The sequence below is a fragment of the Galleria mellonella genome, unplaced genomic scaffold (assembly GCF_026898425.1).
Source record: "Galleria mellonella isolate WM207_F2 unplaced genomic scaffold, CSIRO_AGI_GalMel_v1 utg424, whole genome shotgun sequence".
Classification (NCBI taxonomy): Eukaryota; Metazoa; Arthropoda; class Insecta; order Lepidoptera; family Pyralidae; genus Galleria; species Galleria mellonella.
The window spans coordinates 3,395,379-3,419,301 of NW_026442097.1; the positions used below are offsets into that span (position 1 = coordinate 3,395,379).

The 23,923-nt window shown below is 33.6% G+C and overlaps 1 protein-coding gene across 13 annotated transcripts in view; it reads right to left on the minus strand.

The window, feature by feature from the left end:
* LOC113515726 (probable nuclear hormone receptor HR3) overlaps positions 1–23,923 on the minus strand; it is a 178,192-nt gene that overhangs the window by 63,701 nt on the left and 90,568 nt on the right. For 4 of the 13 annotated variants that reach the window (XM_052898280.1, XM_052898271.1, XM_052898272.1 and 1 more), the window contains exon 1: positions 23,571–23,777. The exons of the other annotated variants lie outside the window; for them this stretch is intronic. In XM_052898280.1, coding sequence (XP_052754240.1) covers positions 23,571–23,580 — 10 coding nt within the window. In that variant the 5' untranslated portion in view covers positions 23,581–23,777. Of the gene's footprint in view, positions 1–23,570; positions 23,778–23,923 lie in introns of those variants that run through there. 13 annotated transcript variants of the gene reach the window in all.

A 23,923-nucleotide genomic window follows, 5' to 3' on the forward strand; every position in this document is an offset into this window, starting at 1 on the left:
AGTTGGCCCATCGTTGCCCAATCTTCACATTATCAATGAATGAATGATTCTTTATAGTTCCCTTCAAAGAATGATGATTATACAACTTAGAATGGCATACAAGCTGACGGCCCACCTGATGGAAAGTGGTAACCGTCGCCTATAGACATGAGCAGTACCATGAACATAACAGAGTATACTGTTTCGCCCATGATATCCCCCATGCGTTACCATTCCTGACGACTCGGGTGCTTTATTTTTCAGTGAATGATAATGGAACGGTAACCCCGCCTGCGCTATCGGTATACGCTGACGGGGCACTAGTGAGGGATGATAGGTGAGAATGAAAAGGTAGGTCAATTAGCCCATCATGATAAACACATCTGGAATTCAACACGATGGTTTCCAGGGGAGAGCACAGGGAGGTTGACCTGATAGGTTATATATTGCTAGCAATGAGACTGATACTCTACAGATTATAAAAAATATCATATATATATATATATATATATATATATATATATATATATATATATATATATATATATATATATATATTCTTTATTGCACTTGTAAGTTACATATAAAATAATGTATTTATAAATGTTGTGAGCAAGGGTGGACTTATCTCTGACAGAGATCTCTTCCAGTCAACCCAGTACAGTAAGAAAGCATTTCGTTAGCGCGCAGCTGAAGTGCTACAACTATTAATACATAAACAAATATACAGTTAAATAAAATATTAAAATATATAATAAAATATTACATAAATACATACACCATAAATACATATAATACCTATCTACTTATATAATAAATATTAAAATAAATGGATATACCACTTATATTAGAAAAATAGTATTACACAAAAAAAAAATTACATAAACTTAATTACATAAAAGCAAGATATAGAGACAACAATGGGCGGCCTTATCGCTAAATAGTGATGTCTTCCAGGCAACCTTAAGATGGAGAGGAATAATTAAAATTATGTCTGGTTGAGGCGCAAAAGAAAAATAATAAGACTAAAAATGGAAGAAAAAAAAAGAGCTAAAGATTGTGAAGTTTGTGACAGTTATTATGTCCATTCACATATTTTTGTTGTTAACTCAATTTTGATTTAAAAAAAGCTGAGAAGAAAACAGGAAACTCAGTTCTTGTTTGCTCTTCTCAGCTGAAAATGGGTTCCTAATTAATATTTTAAAGACAATTAATAATACTTATAATTAAGTTGTCTTAAAAAATATTTTTAATTTATTTTAATTATTAAAGTAATGGCGAACTTGTCAATTGATCCACAGATCAAGGGGCGGTAATGGACGATAGGGCGAACCTACCGCTCTCAGATTAAGGTTTGTTAACGGCGTACTCCATCGCCGGAGAATTAGTCGATACAATATTTTCGTTTGTGCCAACGACCGATTTTCGAATCCACGACCTTTGTAAAACAAGTGGGAATAGTAAACCGCTTGGTCGCCATTCAGTGTACACAATTTAATCTGAACATTTATTTATTTTTAAATAAAAATATATATAACGCTCTAAATATAAAATTTAGGCCAAAAGAAATCGAACCTAGTTACCAATGAACACCCAAATATTGCAAAGTTCATCGGTCGAACGTTCAACTCTTAAGTGTAAATGACCTCGCAAACATTTGGTTGGCGACTTAAGTGCTGTTTGATTTTTCTCTTCCTGCCCATCCTGCAGATTGTTTATATTTATATTATACATTGTTTTATAGAGAATTTAATGGGCTTTCCAGTCGTGTAAGTTTTATTAAAATCGACTCAGTAATTACAAAGTTATGAGTGTATAATTACAAGGCTTCTCTTAATATTAAATTAACAAAATATGCATTATCTTACATACATGTAAATTATCTACTATGGATACAATAAAAAAAATTGTTATCAAAAATATTCGCGAAAATATCATATTGTAGGAATAAAATCGATAAAATGGTGCAATTTTTTTTTTATTATCAGATTTTTGATAAAAACTAGGCATAGATCGCGAAAAAACCGGTGTACGGTGTAAGGTTTTCGTACATTCAACTCGGCTCGGTCGTTCGTTGACCCTAAATTTCGGCGGTCGTCGACCGGGTCGGCGGCCTCTCGTATTTATATTTATAGTGTTCGAGCGAGACGGCCGTATCGACACGTGATCGTGACGTTTATGAAGTTTTTTTTTTAATCAACAGTACTTTTTCGTAATTACAAAACTATGCAATATTTATGATATCAATTCGCAATTTAAATTTTGTAACGGCAAACGGCACTGGCCAGTTATCAAAATATAAAAGATTTTATTTATATTTGAATTTCGAACTATTCTGGAACTTGTTGACACAATGTCACTGTGAATTTCACAATATTATGACACATTTAAAACGAACTCCGAGACGCAAAACTTTGTATCATTAAATTTCCTGAGTGTTCTAAGATGTTTACATGCAAAAAAAGACTCCCATAATATCCGTGTTTGAAGTGCGTTATGACAAAATAGTGTAATGTAATCTACAGTATCTATTAAAAAATATGTTTACGACTATAGTCCCTAAAGGGGTAAGCAGAGCTATTTGTCAATTGTTGCCATTGTGGTGAACGTAACAATCCACGTGCCCATATTTCGTCGACCATTGTGGTAAAAGGCGAGCCTACCACCGTCACTCGGATTAATTTGATTAAACACAGATTTTGATGTCAGCAAGACTCGAATACACGACCTTTACGGTCTGTAAGTCAGAGTAGATCACTGAGCCGCGATGCTCTCAATATCTAATAATATAGTTTTTATTTTAACTTTTATTGTTAATATTTACAATCGAAGTAGCGGGCAAAAAGTTAGTTTATATTAAATATTTAAAAATACAAATCTTATCTCTCAGGATATGTACGTATCTACACACTATAAAACAAAATAACTTCCCGCCGTCTGTACGCTTAGATCTTTTAAACTGCGCAACGGACTTTAATGCGGTTTTCATCATTACATAGAGTGATTGAAGAGAAAAGTTTATACATATAGTTTAATATTGTTTGTATAAATTTATCGAAATATAACGATTATTTTTCAAGATGTCGGAAGAAATCAAGTCGACTGAGAGCTTTCATCAAAAATGCTGAAATGTAACAAAATAATGTATAATAGAACTGTTCCTTTTTATTAGTACTACTAGCCGTGTGGTTCCGGCATAGAGTAAGCCACCCCTTCCTTTCCCGTGGATGTCGTAGAAGTCGACTAAGAGAGCTTAATAGTCGAGGGATTGGCAGCAGCTCCTCTTTAAACTTTTCCAGTAAAATGTAATAAGTCAGTACAATATCAACAAAATAATACTAAATAAATAGTACCCAAAAATCCTGAAATCCTATCTAAATCTGAAATGTACATGTAAGGAAAAGTATGTATGAAATAAATGTCAAAATCCTGGAAATCAATATTCGGGCATATATGTATTTAAAAAAAACTTTTCCATAGTCTAACTGCGGTTGCCAGCCCGCCTGCTAAGCGTGGCGACTACTGGCAAAACCCCATTGGTATGGAGGGTCTTAATAAAAGCAATAGAAGCCTAAATATTTTTTTTTTGAAATTTGGTCTGTCTGTTTGTCTGTCTGTATATTTACCCTGAAATCACACAAAAATGAAATTTGCTCGAAATGTGATAATAATAATGGTCTTAAATATAATAGATCTACGCATTTCGCCTTATCTAAAGGCATGCAAATTTAGTATTATAATTTAGTGGCTTACGTATATTAACAGCCTAGTAGGAGTCAATCCATATATTAAAGCTTATTGGAGATATATAAAATCAAAGGAATCGGCAAACGATTTACCAAGTCAAATGAATAATGATTCTGATCTAGCAGACAATAGAGGCGATATTGTAAATTTATTCGTAAAACATTTCTTATCTGTTTACAATACTCACTCGAAATATAGTAGTTATATACCCAATTTTCCTAAATCAAATAACACAATCTCCTCTATTATTATAACCGAATCGGATATTAAAGCAACTATAAAATCATTAGATGTTCAAAGGAAGCTAGGAGCAGACGGTATATCACCATTTTTTGTTAAGAATTGCAAGAAAGCCTCTATGCATTTTATTCAATAAAAGTTTAAATATGGGCAGTTTCCCAAAATTATGGGAAATCGCTAAAATTATATCCATTTACAAGACACCCCTGACTATACCTAAACAGATAATAAAAACTATAGACGGGTTAGCATACCAGACCAGACAGACCAGAGGGAGACTTTGTATAAAAGCCGTTTGCTTGGACACCTCTGTCCCATTTGTGTTTCTCCAGTGAAACAATTGTATTTGCATGGCTATGTTTGCGTTTGAAGGGTGGGATATGGCGTGAATTTACTGGGTACAGACAGGAATAACACCTAAGTCCTCAAAAATGGCAACGTATGTGGGGTGTCATGGGCGAAACAGTGTACTCTGTTATGTCCATGGTACCGCTCATGTCTATAGGCGACGGTTACCACTTTCCATCAGGTGGGCCGTCAGCTTGTTCGCCATTCTAAGTTGCATAAAAAACATACTGAACTGTTTCACAAAAATGTTTGAAAGTTTAATTTGTAAACATATTTATTTTCACTTGAAACCAGTTATAAGTAGCAGACAACGTGGTTTTGTTACGGACCGTTCAACAACCACCAACCTCTTAACATATATACATGGTATCAATGATGGTTTTAATAAACGTTTGCATGTCGATTCGCTTTACACAGACTTCGCGAAGGCCTTCGATAAAGTGGACCACAATATTATTTGCCATAAGGCAATTAACGATGTACAATTCTAAAACAATTACTTAGTTATATAACTTATTATAATTAATGTAATGTGAACTGTATTACTGTAGCTGTGCCATTAAATAAATAAATTACTAATGACTCCATACTGGCATCACATTATTCCTATATTGCACCCGTGCAAAGCCGGGGCGAGTCGCTAGTACATATGACAACAGAGCAATAGTGTCATTGCCTCGCTGAATATTTCGATCGATAAAAAATAAACAAAATATAAAATGACTATTACCTGTAGGTACTATATTAGTACATTAACCCTTGATACAAAAAAAAAATAATTAAAGGTCAATGCACCGCAAGGTCAGTAACTCTTCCGGATACTGGATACGCGTCAACATTAGATAACACAGTCGGTATAATGCTAAACAATTGGGGTTCTGTGTTTGGGACCGACTGCAAAAATTGACAAGACTCCCGATTCGGCTGCAATTTTTACTTGACTACAGCAAAGTCAAAAAGAATAGTTGTGTGTTTCTAATTGACTTTAAAATAAAATAACAAAAGTACTTAATTCGGTTATATTTTTTATGTTTGTTACTTCATAACTCCCATCAGTTATAAACCGATTTGGAAAATTCTTTTTTACTTGAAAATATATACTTTCAGCTAAAAAAAAAATAAACAGTAAGTTTATACATAAAATTCATTCAACAAACATACCAGAGGGAGACTGTACAAAAGTCGTTTGCTTGGGCATCTCTGTTCCGTTCGTCTTTCTACCGTGTAGCAGTTGTGTTTGCATGGCTGTGTTTCGGTTTGAAGGGTGGGATATGGCAGTGAATTTACAGGCGAAGGGAACTTAACCGTCGAGAAATGTGCAGCAGCGTCCCTCACAAAACGTCACCAAAGCCGAACTGCGGTAACCCGCCTTCCAAGCGTATCAAACATGGCAGCTACTGGCAGAATCGCCGTTATAAGGGATGCCTATATTTAGCAGTAAATAGACGGCTGATATGCTGATGATGACGGGAGATCAAGAGATAACAGGTTTCAGGCGGACAAAACTATAAATAGCCTGTAGTTTAGTCATTCCTCAGTTGAGTGACCTGAGAATTGACTTTGATATTGGAATAATTAAGCAAATACACATTTCCTAGTCACATTCGACAAATAAGACAATAATAAATTTAGTTTACTCTTGATAAATCTATATTTAACTCTACAAATATTGCAGAGTCGATAGAGTAAAGATAGTGGTCCCACAAAGAAAAGTCGACTTCAATTGTGATAAAACCTGTTATTTCTATTTAAAAACTAAACGGATTTTGATAAAATTAATATGTAAATAGTCGGTGAGTATTTCCTTTCAGATAAAAAACAGAATTTTTCAAATTTGTTTTACAATTGACGGAGTTATAAGGTAACATATATAAAAAAATACAACCGAATTGAGAACCTGCTTTTGAAGGAGGTTGATAAAAATTTTTAAATTGTCTATGTTTGTACATGGAAGATATTTATTTATTTATATATTTAAGAAATATTATTATGAGTTAAAGTTGGACGATCGCAGCGCGCCTCATCGAGGTTACTGGTTACCCAAGAGCTGGTAGCTATTTTGCCCAAAAGATAAGTTTGGCAATCCAAAGAGGTAATGCTGCCAGTATCTTGGGTACGCTGCCTCGGTGTGGTGCGTTGGGGGATTACTTATAATTAGTATTAGTATTTAAGGAATTTTATATTAACTTTAATTTATTGTTGTATTGTTTTTATGTCCTGTATCTAATTTTTAATAAAAGATTTTAGAAAGTTATTATGAGTTTATGACAATATATTGTTATTTATTTATTTATTTTCTCCACAAATTTTACAGAAAAGTACAGTTTCATAAAAAAATACAACTATATGTGTATAATTATAATGGTATGTAAAACTTGTGGGAGACTGGACCCTAAACTAGATCAGAGATCTGTATCTCAGGAATCCAGGCCCACAACTCGGACACCATGTACAGCTTGCATTAAGGCTAAAATTAAAATTTGCGAAAATTTGTTTATATATATATATATATATATATATATATATATATATATATATATATATATATATACATTATGTATATTATTAACTGAGTAGGTCCCAGTATAGAATAGGGCACCCCTTCCTCATCCACGGGTTGTGTATAAGCCGATTAAGGGAGCTCACAGTGGAGGGATGGGCATCCCTTTCAGAACATCACCAAAAGCTAAACTGAGGTTGCCAAATCGCCTGCCAAGCATGGCGATTATTGGTAAAACCTCACTTATGGGGAAGACTATGTTCAGCAGTGGACAGTTAACGATTGATACAACATTTATATTATATTAATGAAAGCACATTCGTGTATGTCGGCTTAAAACCAAGAGACCCGGAGGTGGTAGCCTTTGGAGTTGAAGCTGGGGTGATGGAGTACGCCCCGAGGCCACCACCTCGCCCGCCCACACCATCTGGCGGGCCTAGAGAAGGCTATTGATGATGAAATCCTCGCGTACAAAATAGCAGGCAAAATACTAGATTCCAATAAGATTGCACAATAAATAATTTACCTCAAACTCCTCATACTTGTGTGACCTAAATTTTGACTTGTCGAGTCGACGATTCGAATTTAATACAACATAAACAAAATTTATCCTTATATACTGTAATACGAAACTAATGGAAATATGCAACGAACTAAAAATTTGTACTCGATAACATTTTTTTACATGATTGGCAAAAAAGCAGTGTAATTATTATTATTTTCAGTATGTATATATTTATGTATATTAACAATATAATTTATATTTTTTTATTTTTATTTATTTTTTATGTATATGAGTTTTTTTATTCCATCGTAACTTTCAAATACCTCAGTAGAATCGTATATATGAAATGTTTCTACCGTGAAGCAGTTGTGTTTGCATGGCTGTGTTTCGGTTTGAAGGGCGTGAATGTACAGGGTACAGAGGAATAACATCTGAGTCCTCAGAAATGGCAACGCATGGGGGTATCATGGGCGAAACAGTATACTCTGTTATGTGCATGGTACTGCTCATGTCTATAAGCGACGGTAACCACTTTTCATCAGATGGGTCGTCAGCTTGTTTGCCATTTTAAGTCATATAAAAAATAAGTACCATTAGAATTCTTACTGCCTGATACTGGCAATAATTTTTTCGTTTTTTTCTTTTTTAGTAAAATCGTGTTTTCAGTCTACTTAAAAAAAAAGGATCTTAATTCATTTGTTTTTTTTTTTATGTTTGTTACCACATAACTCAGTCCGTCAGTTGTAAACCGATTTGAAAAATTCTTTTATCTGAAAAGATATTACTTACAGATTCGTGTCATAAAAATGTTATCAAAATCGGTTCAGTAATTTAGTTTTTAAATCAAAATAACTGGTTTTGTCAGAATTGATGTCGGTTTTTTGTGGGACATAATTTTTACATTTACAATTATAGATATTAAAGTACAAATATAATATATAAATTATAGATAATAAATAGAAACTATCTAAAACAGATTTCTTGTATATTTGTATGTTTAATACTTTGAATTTCAAATACTACTAGCTGTATTCCGCGACTTTGCCTGCTTGAATCAGTACATAAATTATTCTATGTTAAAATTATTTAATTATTTAGGTCAGTAACCTAAATAAATATTGTAATAAATACATTAGTAATCAGTCCACCATATGTACTGAGAAATGTAATAAATTTAACACGAACTTATGAAGCAGGAAAAGAAATTTAATATTGGATGGATCGTTTAAGTTTATAATTATTTGTATAGGTTTATAATTAACCGCTAGCAGAACTGGCAAACGTTGCTTTGCCCTCCACCGCCACCTATCGGGTACTATTTTTGTTTTATCAAGAAAAAATCTTTCTATCTCCCAAGTTGCAGCAAATAATACACATATTATCTTAGTATCTTGTTTATTTTATTTTTTTAATACTTTATTGTACACACTAATTATACGTAAAAATATGACAGAGGTAATCAAATGTACAAAGGTGAGCTTAAATCTAAAAGAGTTCACTTCCAGCAACACCCAAAGTGGAAAGGAGCATCTTTTTTTTTATACCACTGAGGTGGCAAACAAGCATTCGGCCCACCTGATGGTAAGCGGTTACCGTAGCCCATGAACGCCTGCAATACCGGAGGTATTACGCGCGCGTTGCCGTCCCTGAAGAAACCTCTTTACCCCCCTTTTGAAGAACCTCATACTGTAGTCTCTTGAGAAAACCTCGGCAGGGAGCTCATTCCATAACTTGAGTGTTCGTGGGAGGAAACATCTCTGAAACCGCATTGTACGCGCATCAATGTCGTAGAGCGATGTGTGACTTAATTGTGAAAATTTTCAAACAAACGAACAATTCATCATCATCATCATAAAATCAGCCTTTATCTGTTTACTGCTGAACATAAGCCTTCCCTTTGGGGGATTTGCCAGTAGTTATCACGCTTGGCAGGCTGAGTAGCAACCACAGTTAGGCGGGAGGAAAGGGATCGTTAGTAATGGAGTCATACAGCCCCATGACTAGCAATATACCCTGTCAGGTCGACCTCCATGCGGTTCCCCCTGGAAACCATCGTGGCTAATTCTAATTGAATTCGTCAGGATGGGCTAACTGACCTGCTATTACCTCATCAGTTATCTATCACTGGTGCTCCGCCAGTGTATACCGATAGCGCAGATGGGGTTACCATACCATTATCACCTATTAAAAAAAAGCACATTTAAGCTTTGGAGATGTTTTAAGAGGGACGTTGCTGCTTCTCGCCTTCCCTTAGTCGCCTCTTTCGACACCCACGGGAAAGGAAGTGATAGCCTATTCTATGCTAGCACATATACGGCGCAACAAAATATAGGCGTGGTTTAGGGGGAATGGGATTGTTAGTAATGGAGACTGATCAGCTCGACCTCCTCGCGGTTCCCCCTGGAAACTATCATGGTTAATTCCTGATGAATTCATCATGATGGGCTAACTGGCCTGATTTCATTTTCATCTATCACCCTTCACTGGTGCTCCGCCAGCGTATCCCGTTAACGTAGGCGGGATTACTATACCATTTTCACCCATCAAAAAATATATAGATATAGGCGTGGAGGATAAATATAAAAAAAAAACAGATTACGTAAGGAACCGGCGTCCACTTTGTATGTATAATAAGATTATGTACGACTACTTGGCTGACATGACTAATGTAAAAGTGTCAAATGTTACACTTTCATAGTATTGCGTCTATATTTTTTTTTTTTCATAAACACCCGGTCAATAAATTACAAGGCAAGGCCCGTGGGTCCAATAACCGCGGCGAGGAGCAACGTACTCGATACACTAACCAGACGCGGGGATACCTTTGGTCAGCGCCATCTATTGTCGCGTAGATGGTATTAATAAAATGAATGAAACGAGGATTTTAATTATTGGCGTAACAAATTTACATATTATTAATTTTTTTTTATTATTTAGTAGCCTCTGTCACTGTGACGTTGGATATGTGTAGCGCGTTGAGTGATGACAGCACAAAGGTACCAGTCAATAAATGTTTTTAATTATCCCATAACGAATTACAGTCGTGACAATATTTATTTATTTTCTTTATTTTGCTTTGTAATTCCCAAAGAATTCTAATTTTAAGGAGTTCATTTTTATAATTTCATCACTTACTTGTGTCCCACCATTGCATAAAGAAGAAGAAACTGTGTCAGATCGACCTCCACGCGGTCTCACAAGAGATAAAGAAATTGTTAGTAATTAGGAGGTCGGTCCCCATCGCCAGCAGTATACGGCGTTAGTTCGACATCCGCGCGATTCTTCTTAGAAATAATTATGTTTCATTCCTAGTGAATTTGTTTGTAGTGTACCACAACCTGACCTGTCTTTTATTTATTATTATTATTTATTTATTCATTAGTACATATATATGTACATGGCGGACTTAATGCTAAAAGCATTCTCTCCCAGTCAACCATAGGGAAGTGTCAGAATATTCGAATACAGTACTAGTAATTATTGATATACATACATACCAAAATTACATATATAAACGAATAAATATATATAAATAACAAATATACTTACACATATATATAACATATACTATATTATACACGAAATTGAGAATAATATACTTTGTCTTTAGCTTCATCTATCGTCACTCACTGGTTCCCCGCCAATGTATACCAATGGCGCAGGCGAATTCACCAGGATAGATCAATTGAACTGACTTTATGATCATATTATCTTTTACTGGTACCATTCCATCCTCATTCATTAAAAAGCCATTATATTTCTTATTCATATTCTTGAAACAGTAATAGATACAGTAATTCAAAGAATAGATAAACTAGTGCTATTTTTTCAGAACAAGAGGCACAATTAATTCTCATGAGTACCAGGTGCCTCGGGCGTCACAGCATAATTATTACAGGAAACAACGCCATCTATTATCAGATAGTGGCACCAAAGTTCAACCGACTGCCAAACTAAGGTGAACGACCCAAGCTTATCTCGCATTATATGAACGGAGTGACGCATACATGAATTATTTTTTCCATATTGTGCACAAGGAAAATAATTTATTAATTGCGGTTTCTTTGTTTGATTTCCGAGATCCGGTGATGCAGAACGGATTGAATCAGTTTATGCGTTCGCAAATATAAATACAGTCTAACTTTAGTTGGAATTATCGCAGGAACACTCTTCGAATGAAGTTAGCAACAAATCGAAACGATCAATCGATTGATCGATTTTTTATTTCCACTACTATTGGATATTAGAGGCAATTATGTGTTTGTTTACGTTTTTATTATATTCTCTTGAAATAGACTATAAATAATGTTACCCTATTCAAAACAGTAAAGTCCATGTTCAGATTTTTTTTATATTTCTCGAATTGATTAACAACCTAATGTCTATTTCATTCATTTTCATTTAAGAGTTTCCTTTTGTCGGTGCAACTAATGTCTATTTATATATCTGTAATAGTAATTTTATTTATTCATAATTTTATTGTAAAATCATGAATTATTTGAATAAACTATATATTTGATTTGAATTATGAAATATATGTATTTACTTTTATTTGATAAAAACAACAGCTGTATTTCTCGTCCGTTCTTCTCAGCTAAAATTGCATTTCGAACTTGGCGGTAATTTCGTAAAAAAAATACTATTCAATGTTTCTTTTACTACTATTTATTACTATTCAAATGTTTATTATTAAGTTCACTTGAATATAAATTATTAATTATTAATGAAAAGTAGTTGCCGTGTTATTTGTAACCTGTTGTATATAAACAATACAATAAACATGGTGGAATACACTATGCTTCCATGATACTTTTCATGTATAAAACAATATAAGTGTAGATGAAAGCAGGTCAAGTTAGCCCATAGCAACGAATTCCACAAGAATAACCTCGAAGGTTTTCAAGGAGAACTGCGTGTAGGTCGACCTGATAAGGTATATTGCTAGCAATGGGACTGTTACACCCCATTGCTAACAATCTATCTTCCCTCCTCCCACCGAGGTATCGTGCTATTCATGTGTACAGGCGCGGGTTACCACTTTCCACCAGGTGGGTCGTCAGCTTACGTAAATAGCATGCATGGAGGCATATATCGTAGGTACATAGTATTTTAAAAATAGATTTGATTGTTTATTTGTTTGTATAAACTCTAAAACTACTTAACCAATTTTAAAAATTCTTTTATCTATAGAAAGCTATATTATAAATGAGTAACGTAGACTATAGATTATTTTTAAAAGTTCTATCTGTGCGAAGTCAGGCCAAATCACTAGTTCAAAATACGTTAATCATCAATAACAGTTATTCTAATGTAGTATTAAGTACTATAAACTAGTTGGTATCAATCATTTACATGTACTTGGATTGTATTATTGATCAATAGCACATTCAAATAAATGATGTGGGTTGAATGATTAGCTCATGTATTTTATCTCTTTTGATTCGAAAAGGTTTAACCGCCATGGATTTAGCAAAAACAATTTAATTTTTTTATTTATTACATGGACGCGCGGCAGCGTATCCAGCCAAGTCAGAGAATAGTTTATCTACAACAGTTATTGTAATTGTAAAATCGTTATTGTACTTACAGTTTACATTTTATTTATAATACTAAAAAAGGGTTTAAGAGTGTGTTCCAATAACCGACATTTTTAAGTCGGTTGTTAAATGTATAAGCAAATTTTGATCTATACAGAAAAAAATAGCTGCTTTTATCGTAAAACATCGATGATCGATGTGATTTTGTGATGATGTGACTTTTAAAAAAGAGGTCCTCAATTTGGTTGTTTAATAAAATAAAAATCTTAAATTGTGACAAAACCAGTTATTTTGATTAAAAACTAAACTACTGAACCGATTTTGATAAGATATCTATGAGACCAATCTGAAAGTATATCTTTTCAGATAAAAAAGCAATTTGCCCAATCGGTTTACAACTAACGGAGTTATGAGGTAACAAATATAAAAAAAAATTACAACCGAATGGAAAATCTTTTTTTTTAAGTCGGTAGAAAAACGTTACACAAACATAAGATAGCGTTACTTATATAACATAGTATTCGTATATTAATGTCGATAATATGAAACAATGGCGGCAGTCCGTCTGTCTACTTATCAGCCTGAAGTCTAGACGTAGCGTAATTTATTGCGAGAAGATAAACCACGATTGATGAAACTCAGTTTCAGCGAAAATAAATTTGTAAATAGACAAAAACGACATCCTTATTAATATTATAAATGTGAAAGTGAGTTTGTTTGTCACCTTATAGAGCCTTAAACAGCTTAACCAATCACTATTAAATTTGGTATATACATACTATATGGGATGTAGAAGGATATAGGATACTTTCCCCGGTTAGTGAATATATCCCAGTAACGCGGACGAAATCGCGTGTAAAAGCTAGTAATTGTACATTTTCTACTAAATGAATAAATTTAGAAACAGGAGGGAAAGGGATTATTAATAATAGTATCAAATAGCCCAATTACCAATATAACCTGTTAGGTCGACATTCACGTGGTTCCCCCTGGAAACCATCGGGGCTAATTCTAGTTGAATTCGTCAGGATGGGCTAATTGCCCTGCTTTTGTCCCCAACAGTTATTTATCACTGGTGCCCCGCCAGTGTATACTGATAGCACAGACGGGGTTACCATACCATTATCACCCATTAAAAAAAATTAGAAACATTATACTCTAATACACGCAGACAACACCGGTTATTGGTATTATGTATGTAAAAATTTGTAACGATGTTTAGATATTTATTAGTCAATTACTCTTAAACAGTTTATCAGATTTGACTGCAAATAAGCACATTGATAGACAATATCCAAGCGTAATATTTAAGCGAGATCATATACTATTTTACGGGGAAAGTCGAGGGTTGAATCTAGTATGAAATTATTACTGGCTGTCGCGCGTCATCGAAGTAGGCGTATTTATAGCGTTCAACAACACGGTAGTAAAAAAAACAATAAACTGCAATCGGTCAACGCACGATTAGTGCAGCTATGTACCTATATCGCTGTGATAAAAAAATATGACATAATAAACAAAGGTCGGTGGCAGAGGAAAACGGCGCCATCTAGCGATTGCGTTCTGAAAGTTAGTTAAGTTGTTGACTCCTTATTTTCACAACATATGTACAGCAAATTGTGCAGATATTTGTGAATTTCTCACTAAATGAACATAATATGTAAATAAAAATGTCAAAGACCCGTGTGTGGATATAAACAAATTACTAATCATAGATGTTTTTGTAAACATGTTAGTGTTGCTACTGGACAATAGATGGCGCTTATTTAGAAAGTGACAATCTTATTTTAAAATGCATTAAAATAATTATCTTATTGAATGTGTTTTTGCAACGCAATTTTTAATTGCATTCTTTTTAACCTACTTTTAAGATTTTGTGTTTATACTTGGTATAATATGCAATACTGAATTAGTTTCGATAATTCAAAGCAAAACACGAGGGGTTCATTCAACCGACTTTGAAAGGAGGAGTTTCTCAATTCAATTGTATTTTTTTTTTATATTATTACCTTATAACTCCATCAATTATAAACCGATTTGTGAAAATTCTTTTTTTATGTGTAGGGATATAATTTCAAATTATTTTTACTATTTCTAAAATCCACACGTACTAATATATATATAGGTATATTTAAGTACTTACATAGTAACATTATCTTACTATGAGTAAATAAACTCGCTTATGAGTCACGCATGTTTATTTTTATATATTTCTTGTATAACGAGAATTAATACTAAAACAGTTTATTTGGATTTTACAGTCCCATTCACTTTTAACCGTTTTGAACCGTGTGGTCCCGGCATTGAATGGGTCATCCCTTCCTCTTCCGTGGGCATCATCTGACGACGACTGGGGGTGGGCGAGAGATGGGCAGCAGTGTCCTATTTAAAACATCTCTTAAGCCTAACTGGGGTTGCTAAACCTGGCTGCAATGCGTGGCAACTACTGCAAAACCGCTCTTTGTGGGTGAGGCCTATGTTCAACAATGGACTATTACTGGCTGACATGATAATGATATGATAAATAAAATATATAAAATATTATGCTTTTTTTTTTTATACAACTTAGAATGGCAAACAAGCTGACGGCCCACCTGATGGAAAGTGGTAACCGTCGCCTATAGACATGAGCAGTACCATGGACATAACAGAGTATACTGTTTCGCCCATGATACCCCCCATGCGTTGCCATTCCTGAGGACTCAGGTGTTATTCCTCTTTACCCAGTAAATTCACTGCCATATCCCACCCTTCAAATCGAAACACAACTGCTTCACGGTAGAAACACGAATGGACAGAGGTACCGAAGCAATCGACTTTTGTACAAAGTCTCTCTCTGGTAAATTTTGCGTTTGTTATATTTATGTGAAAAATATCTAATATTCTATTATCTACTTGTGAATATAGCTCACTTTATTCACAAGAGTCCATAACTCTCTTTGCAGGTCCCAGTCTCAAGGTCGAGAGAGCTCTTAATGAAAAGGACCCTTTGGCGGGATTGTCGCCATTTTCTCCCGTTCCTCCTGTTACACAGTACCGTAACAATATGTACTCTGTTTTAACGGAACCTAATAAAAAGGTAACTATGTTTTGGTCAAATTATCGCAAGATACATTACTTAAATAAAATTACTAACAAATTGAAACGTTCCAACAATTAATCTATTTTTTACTATATGTATCACGCAGGTTCACCCGCGTGAATTATTATACAAAGTATGTGCTAGATTAGGATTTAACCTACCTGTTTACGGAATTTTATTCAAATCTGTTAAATATGTTAACATGAAAGAGTAACAAACATCCATTCATCGCGGCATCATTACAAACTTTCTCATGTTATTATATATCAACGTATATCATTTATTGGAGCTTTTATCCGCTGCTTCATACGCGCAGATTTCAGATGTAAGAAAACCAAGTAAATAGATTATTTTTAGATACCATATCAAGATAAAACATCCACCAGATTTTAAGTTAAGGAATAGAAATATGTTTTTAGTAGTAGAAGTAGTTTTTCTGTTATACCAGAACAAACATAGTAAATGTAAGGACTAAACACTTCTAAAAATATTATTTTTGCTCCTATATATATATATATATATATATATATATATATATATATATATATATATATATATATATATATATATAATGGCACATTAGCAGTGAGTATATATTTGTTTTTATATTTCACTATCTTTTACTCGCGACTTCGACCGCGTGACCTAGACAATAAGTAGCTTATATCCTTCTCCATCTCATGTAGTACGTGTATACCATATAGCAATTTCATGGTGATTGATTAAGCCGTTAAGGCGCTATAAGGTAACAAACAAAGTCACTTTCACATTTACCCCCTTATGCGTAAAAACTAAAACCTACAAATTTATTTTAACTATTACAAAGTTTTGTCACTTTATTTCTAATTGTGAATTTAGTGTAAAAGAAAGAGACAAAACATTTCAATAGATATAATAGGTTTATGAAAGATTTTTTTACAACACAGGGGGCAAACGAGCATGCGGCTCACCTGATGGTAAGTGACTACCGCCGCCCACGATCACCCACAACAAGGTATAGCATGTGTGCTTTCGGCCTTTTAAATTTTTATAAATAAGGGCTTCATAAAATTAGTAAGTACGAATTTGGGATTGGTATATCATTATAGAAAAAAGCTTCTAAATAAAAAAGTAAAGAAAAAGTATGAATTGTCTATGACGGTGTAAATAAAACCTACTACTGTTCTAACTTTAATGTTGCTGTCATATTGCGCAATCGGTCGTCACTGGAGACATCTGGCGGCGACCACGGACTGTGTAACACAGCAGTTTAGTTATTCCAACTACGATAGCTTATGTACATGTACGAATAGATTTAAAGTTATTTTATAGTTTACACGCGATGTTTTATGCAATCCGTTTTTAGTATTCATTGGAAATACCTATGAGTAGGTTTTGTGTCTAAACAAAACACTAACTGTTGGTCTCAGGCATTCTCTCAGGTTTGTATTAATAAATCAATCTTAACTGAACTTACTAACTAAAATTTTAAATTGACATTAGTGTTATTTTCCACTTTGGATTTTGTTTGAAGAACTCTTTTTGAGTTAAGCTCGCCTTTGTATATTTGCTTATCTCTGTCATATGCATAGAGAGTATTTAGTTATCTTTTTAGACAATTATGGTTTTTTAAACTATATAGCCGTGTAGGTAGGTCCAAGCATAGAATAGGCCTCCCTTCCCATGGGTGTCGTAAGAGGCGACTAAGGGAACTTCTAGTGGAGGGATATGGGCAACAGCGTCCCTCCATCAAAAACCAAACTGCGGTTGCCAAGTCGCCTGCCAAACGTGGCAACTACTGGCAAACCTCTCCTTATGGGGGAAACTATGTTCAGTGGTAGATAGGTAACGGCCGATACAACAAATCTTATAGCAGTATATAAATCAATACTATATACCAATTAACGTAACGTGAGATGAATAAAGAAGTTGTGAAGTCCCTACAGAAAGGCCATCCCTTTCTTTCCCGTGGATGTCGTAAAAAACAATTAAAGGAATTTAACGGTCGAGAGATAGGCAGCAGCGTTCTTCTTAAAACATCTCTAAAGCCTAACTGTGGTTGTCAATCCGCCTGCCAAGCGTGGCAACTACTGACAAAATCATCTAATAGAAGCAGGCCTATGTTCAGCAGTGGACAGCTAACGGCTGATATGATGAAACAAATACCAATTTAAGTCGACACAAAAAGATCACGAGTTGAAAGCATGTTTGGAAAATTTTCTATAAATGTTTGCTTTGAGCTTCCAAAAAATACCTGACCGAGACCTACTGCACGGGTCTCTTTATTCGAAAACGATAAAGAACTTATCATATCTTTTCGCTATAGATAATAAATTGTTAAGTCGACTGTATACAGGAATTCGTTTGCGTGGAAGTCAGGTGGTATTATTATAACTAGACATAAGTAATATTCGAACCGTTCTGACATCTATATATTAGGTTCCTATGGAAGATGCCAATAATAATCCTATGGCAATATAAATATGGTATATGGAGTGTAGTCCAGGCATAAAATACGCCACTTCTTTTTCTACCGTGAGTGTCTTAAGAGGTTATTAAGGGAGGACGAGGGATAAGCAGTAGCGTCCCTCTTAAAACATCTGCAAAACCTAACTACAGTTGTCAACCCGCCTGCCAAGTATGGAAACTATTTGCAAAAGCCCTAACAGAAGGAGGCCTATGTTCAGCCGTGGACAATTAACGGCTGATATGGTATGGTATAAATATAAATATATCCGACCGATATGAGCGATATCAAAATGGGTGATGACCTTTTTCCTGCCATCAATGTCCAGAGAAACCCAATATATAGATATCGGATCTGTATACATAATATCCATGCCTATGAATGATTATCTGCGAGGCAAAATTTAGGTACATGTTAACAAATAGTGTAGACTCCTAATGACCTCTCAATAAAGCAAACAGGTTACACAAACACCTTCCACCTTGAACTGGGGCAAAGCCTCGGCTTTGACCTCAAAAGACCTCAGAACCAAGGCCGTTGAGGTCGGTACAACCCGTTCGGTGGCCGAAATGCGTGACCTGCACCGACCTGGATGACCTATATCCAAGTTCGAGGTCACATCCGATTTCGGGAGAGGTCAATGCAATCATTAATTATGGCGAATTCACCGGCACTTTTTAATAAATCCATGCACAGGTTATTTTGAACACTGTTTCCTATTGCGCAACTTTACTGGTTTTAATGTATTTTTAATTTTAATTATTTTTCCTATTGCGTAACTTTACTAATTTTAAGTTCTTGTTTCGCAACTCATTTGAATTTAAGTAAATTTATTTCTTACTTTCTCTTCCTATTATGAATTCGTTATAAAATTTACAAGATAACTTCTCGAATCTGCGAAGAAACGTTAGTATTAAATACAGCTATCAATCTCGGTCAATACCACAGATAATAGATAAGTGAATGAATGTCAAAATCGAGGCTTCACTGCCGTATTTTTGAAACAATTACAAGGAGAAGATTCTGAATTGGGCTGTAATTTTTTGCGTGTATATTACACGATATCTGTTATTTCAATATCGATTTAAACATTACTTTTTGATATTGACAGTTTCCCCTTGTGTTGATTTAAAAAAAAAGGTGGATAATATATAACAATATCTATGTATTCCTATACCATTGTGTGGTCCCCGCATAGAATAGGCCACCCCTTCCTTTCCCGTAGATGTTGGAAGAGGCGACTAAGGGAACTTAATGGTCGACGGATGAACAGCAGCGTCCCTCTTCAAATATCACCAAAGTTTAACTTAACTGCAGCTAGTAATCCATCTGCCAAGCGTGGCAATTACTGGATATTACTATACTACTTTGATCTAAATTAAACTATATGGACTAAAATAAACTGAACCTATATGGACAAAATTTCTATGGGACCAATACATTTAGTTAAAAAAAGGAATTTTCCAAATCGGTTTACATCTGACAAAGTTAGAAGGTAAACATAAAAAACAACCGAATTGAAAACTGCCTTATTTTTATAGTGACTTGGAAATATGTCAAAAAGTAACAATGATATTGCGTGAACCCACACAAGAGAAATAAAATTACAAAATACAGTAGAATTTTTGAGCTCGCTTAAAATACCTTCACTTCACTTTCTCATGAGTATTGCTTTCAGCATGAATACGAAATTGAAAAACGTTTTATTCCGCAATAATTTAATATTCAAACGAAATATACGCTATCCACCAAAGATAATGTAACCCCTGTCCAATACAAATCATTCGATTCAGAGTGTACCCTCCGAAACAGAACTTGTGGGGGGAATACAGGCCTTTCAAGACGGCCACGTGCCTGAAAATAGGTCATCCATTGTGGCATGACAATTACAATATATCTATCCTTTTCTTTGATTTATTTTTTCACAAAAGAAAAAGAGGGAAGTCCGTTTTATGTAGTTCCCCTCAGTTATTTAATGATAGCGTTCAGATAAGTAGTTCGCTATTTTTAATAAGCACAAATGTTTTTGTGAAATGTAAAAAATATAAGAGTTGGAATGTACTAATTTTTTTTTTTATTTACTCTGTATTGAAATGAAATTAAACGGATTAATTTTACTAGAATGTAGGTAATTTTTAGTTGAAAGAGTTTTACATTTTCCGTATACATACTGCCTCTATGTCGACGTGCATTTATTTTACATTATAAGAAATTATATATATATATATATATATATATATATATATATATATATATATATATATATATATATATATATATATATATATATATATATATATATATATATATATTACACTTATAAAGTACAAAAGGCGGTCTTATCGGTAAGCAATCTCTTCCAATCAACATTTGAGTACAACTTGGAAACAAGAAAAAGGCGGTAGCTAATTGACACAATAAATATATCTTACAAAAAAGCTCGTATTAAAAAAACATAAGCAGATAATCATATGAATACCATACATAGATGTACTTTTATATGTATTGTACTTTTTTTTATTTATTTGGTTAAAGTAACAATTTTCTCTCTCATACTCAATTTACTCTTACTACACTGGATTGGCTGGAAGAGATCTCTTTCAGAAACAAACCCATGCTTACTAATAAGTATACCATCAGGTGAGCCGCATGCTCGTTTGCCCGCTGTGTTGTAAAAAAAAAAAAAAAAAGTTTTTAAATTATTTTTTTTACAAGTACAATCATCGTCAATACATATAAAAAAATCGTAACTGGTTGCTGCCTGTACATAATTTATATAAGAAAAACTATTACAGGGAAGCATCATGAATGCAGTATAACCCAAAACAATGATTTTTAGAATTCTTGTCTGTTCGTCTGTACGTTTGAGCACGCTAATCTCAGAAACGGTTTAACCGATTTGAATGCGGTTTTCAATAATGCATTGCGGTTTACTTCATTTAACATTTAGTGTTTGTTTTATTTTAATCGGTTTATAAATGAAAAAGTTTTGTCAATCTAAATAATCACATATAAAATGCTATAAAATAACCGATCAGTTGAATTGGCTGAAACTTTATGAAGGTATTAGGTACGTAATAATTATTTAAAAATAATACAATATAAGACCGGATTTATGAGGAGTTTCAATGAAAATGATATACGGGAACTTATTTGCCAATAGTGGCCACGCTTGGCAGGCGGATTGGCAGCCACAGTCAAGGCTTTAGAGATGTTTTAAGAGGGACGCTGCTGCCCATCCCTCGCCCTCACTTAGTCGCCTCTTACGACACCCACGGGAAAGGAAGGGGTGGCCCGTTCTATGCCGGGACCACACGACTGTGTGTATTTTATTACAAAGTACACTTTACGTGCGTTATCTATCGTGGTACTGAGATATAGAATTTTATCAATACACATGCGAATGTAAATATACGTTTTGCGGTTTACCATCGCAAAAATGTTAAAAAAAAAAACTTGTTTGTATTTGTTATCATATCCACAATTTATTGTAATCTGACAAATAAAGGTCTTTTTATGTACTAGCTCTATTTAGCGGCTTTACCCGTATGAATCAGGTTGACTGGTAAAGAATGCTACTAGTATTAATAATATATATATATATATATATATATATATATATATATATATATATATATATATATATATATATATATATATATATATATATATATATATATATATATATATATATATATATATATATATATATATATATATGGGCGAGATATCTATAGGCGACGGTTACTACTTTCCATCAGGTGAGCCGTCAGCTTATTTGCCATTCTAAGTTGCATAAAAAAAAATTAAGTCCACCTTTTGTACTATATTCTCTTTTGATGAATAAAGTTATTTAAATAAATAAAATCAATACATAAAATATCCTATGTGCTAAATCAGGATATACACTACCCGTGTATCAAATTTCATTTAAATAGGTTTAGTAGATTTTGCGTGAAAGAGTAACAAACATATATCCATTCGTCCATGGTTACAAACTTTCTCATTTATTACATTAATGGGTTATTATTTTAATAGATGTTATTTGAAATACAGTCAAAAAACATTTGAGCCATTTGTTTTAAATTTAAATAGTAAAGTTATAAAGTTAAACAGTTTTTCCTCTATTTTGTGGTAAACATAATCGTAAGTGTGGTAAACTAACATATTATTATTTACATTAATTTTTAAGCGACTTCCTAATGTTTCTTATATCATCCGTTTTCTTTTTTATAAGCATGTTACACAATATCTATGGTAATTCTAAACCATTTTTGTAAATTATACTGCAATCAATGGGATTTATTTCCGTATTGATCCTGTGTTAACGTTGTCACTATTGTAGCCACTTTTTTTTGTTGCTTAGGGAATTTACTTTAAAGTATTGTATAAATTACATAAATTTTATAATACAATATATCTGTGAAACATCTTATTACCACACCTACCCTCTTCAAAAGAAAGATGCTATTATAGGTAAATCTTTTTTTTTTATTAAAATTTACTAATTTGTAGTTTGGACACTGATGGTAATGCAGACTTTTCGTAATGCAACTTGATATAAGTTCTGACGTAAGTGAAAAATACATTTTCATTTGTTTTTATTTTTACAAATAATAGTAATTTTGTATTCTAATTAATGGAAATAGTAATAAAAGTATTACTTCACTTTTATGTAACACGTGCGCATATTATACCTATCATACATATTAATAATTCAATACACAACATTAAATAACCGTTGAATAAAACATTTCCTAAAACAAGTCAAACCCCTTTCTTTTACTTGAAACGAGTTATAAAATGTTAATTAATGTTACATTTATTTTCCTATTACGTGTGGTTATTATGTAAAGAGACAAAAAAAAAAAAATAACTAACAGCTACTTCACATTTTATATGAACAAATTGTAATAAACCTCGTTGCATTTTAACTATAATTAACACCGTTATTAATACTTATAATTCATATTTCATATACAGAAAACCGTTTCACACCTCTAGTTGAGTCGTTAGTAATATTAATTAGATTTTTAGCTAAAGAAAGATTTGTGATCAGCATGTCGTTAGTTATTTCAACTTAACACGTTTACTGCTATTCTCTACATCACTATTATTTTAATTTAATTACTAGCCGAGTTGTGACAACCATAGTTCAACTAATTAAAAAAAAAGAGAACTCAAACCTCCCGTCATTCCAAAAATAAAATTCCTTTCTTAAACTATATCCACTACACAACACATAACTGGTCACATAAAATTCACAATAAAACCACTAAAAAACTATGCTCGATTTTTTAAACATTCTAATTTCGAAAACGCGCGCCGAATTCTAAGGACCCGCTCACACCGAGATGTTGCAAGCGGGCCATCGGGGGAACAACTAGGAAATGAACACAGGCGCGTGGCACACCAGCAAACGAAGGCTACAAGTGTGTGCAGCGCGCTTGTTCATGCATGCCTGTATGTATTGTGGAGGTGCATTTATTTTGACAGGCACATGTGAGTTTATTTATAGGCCTATGCGTGCTATATGGCA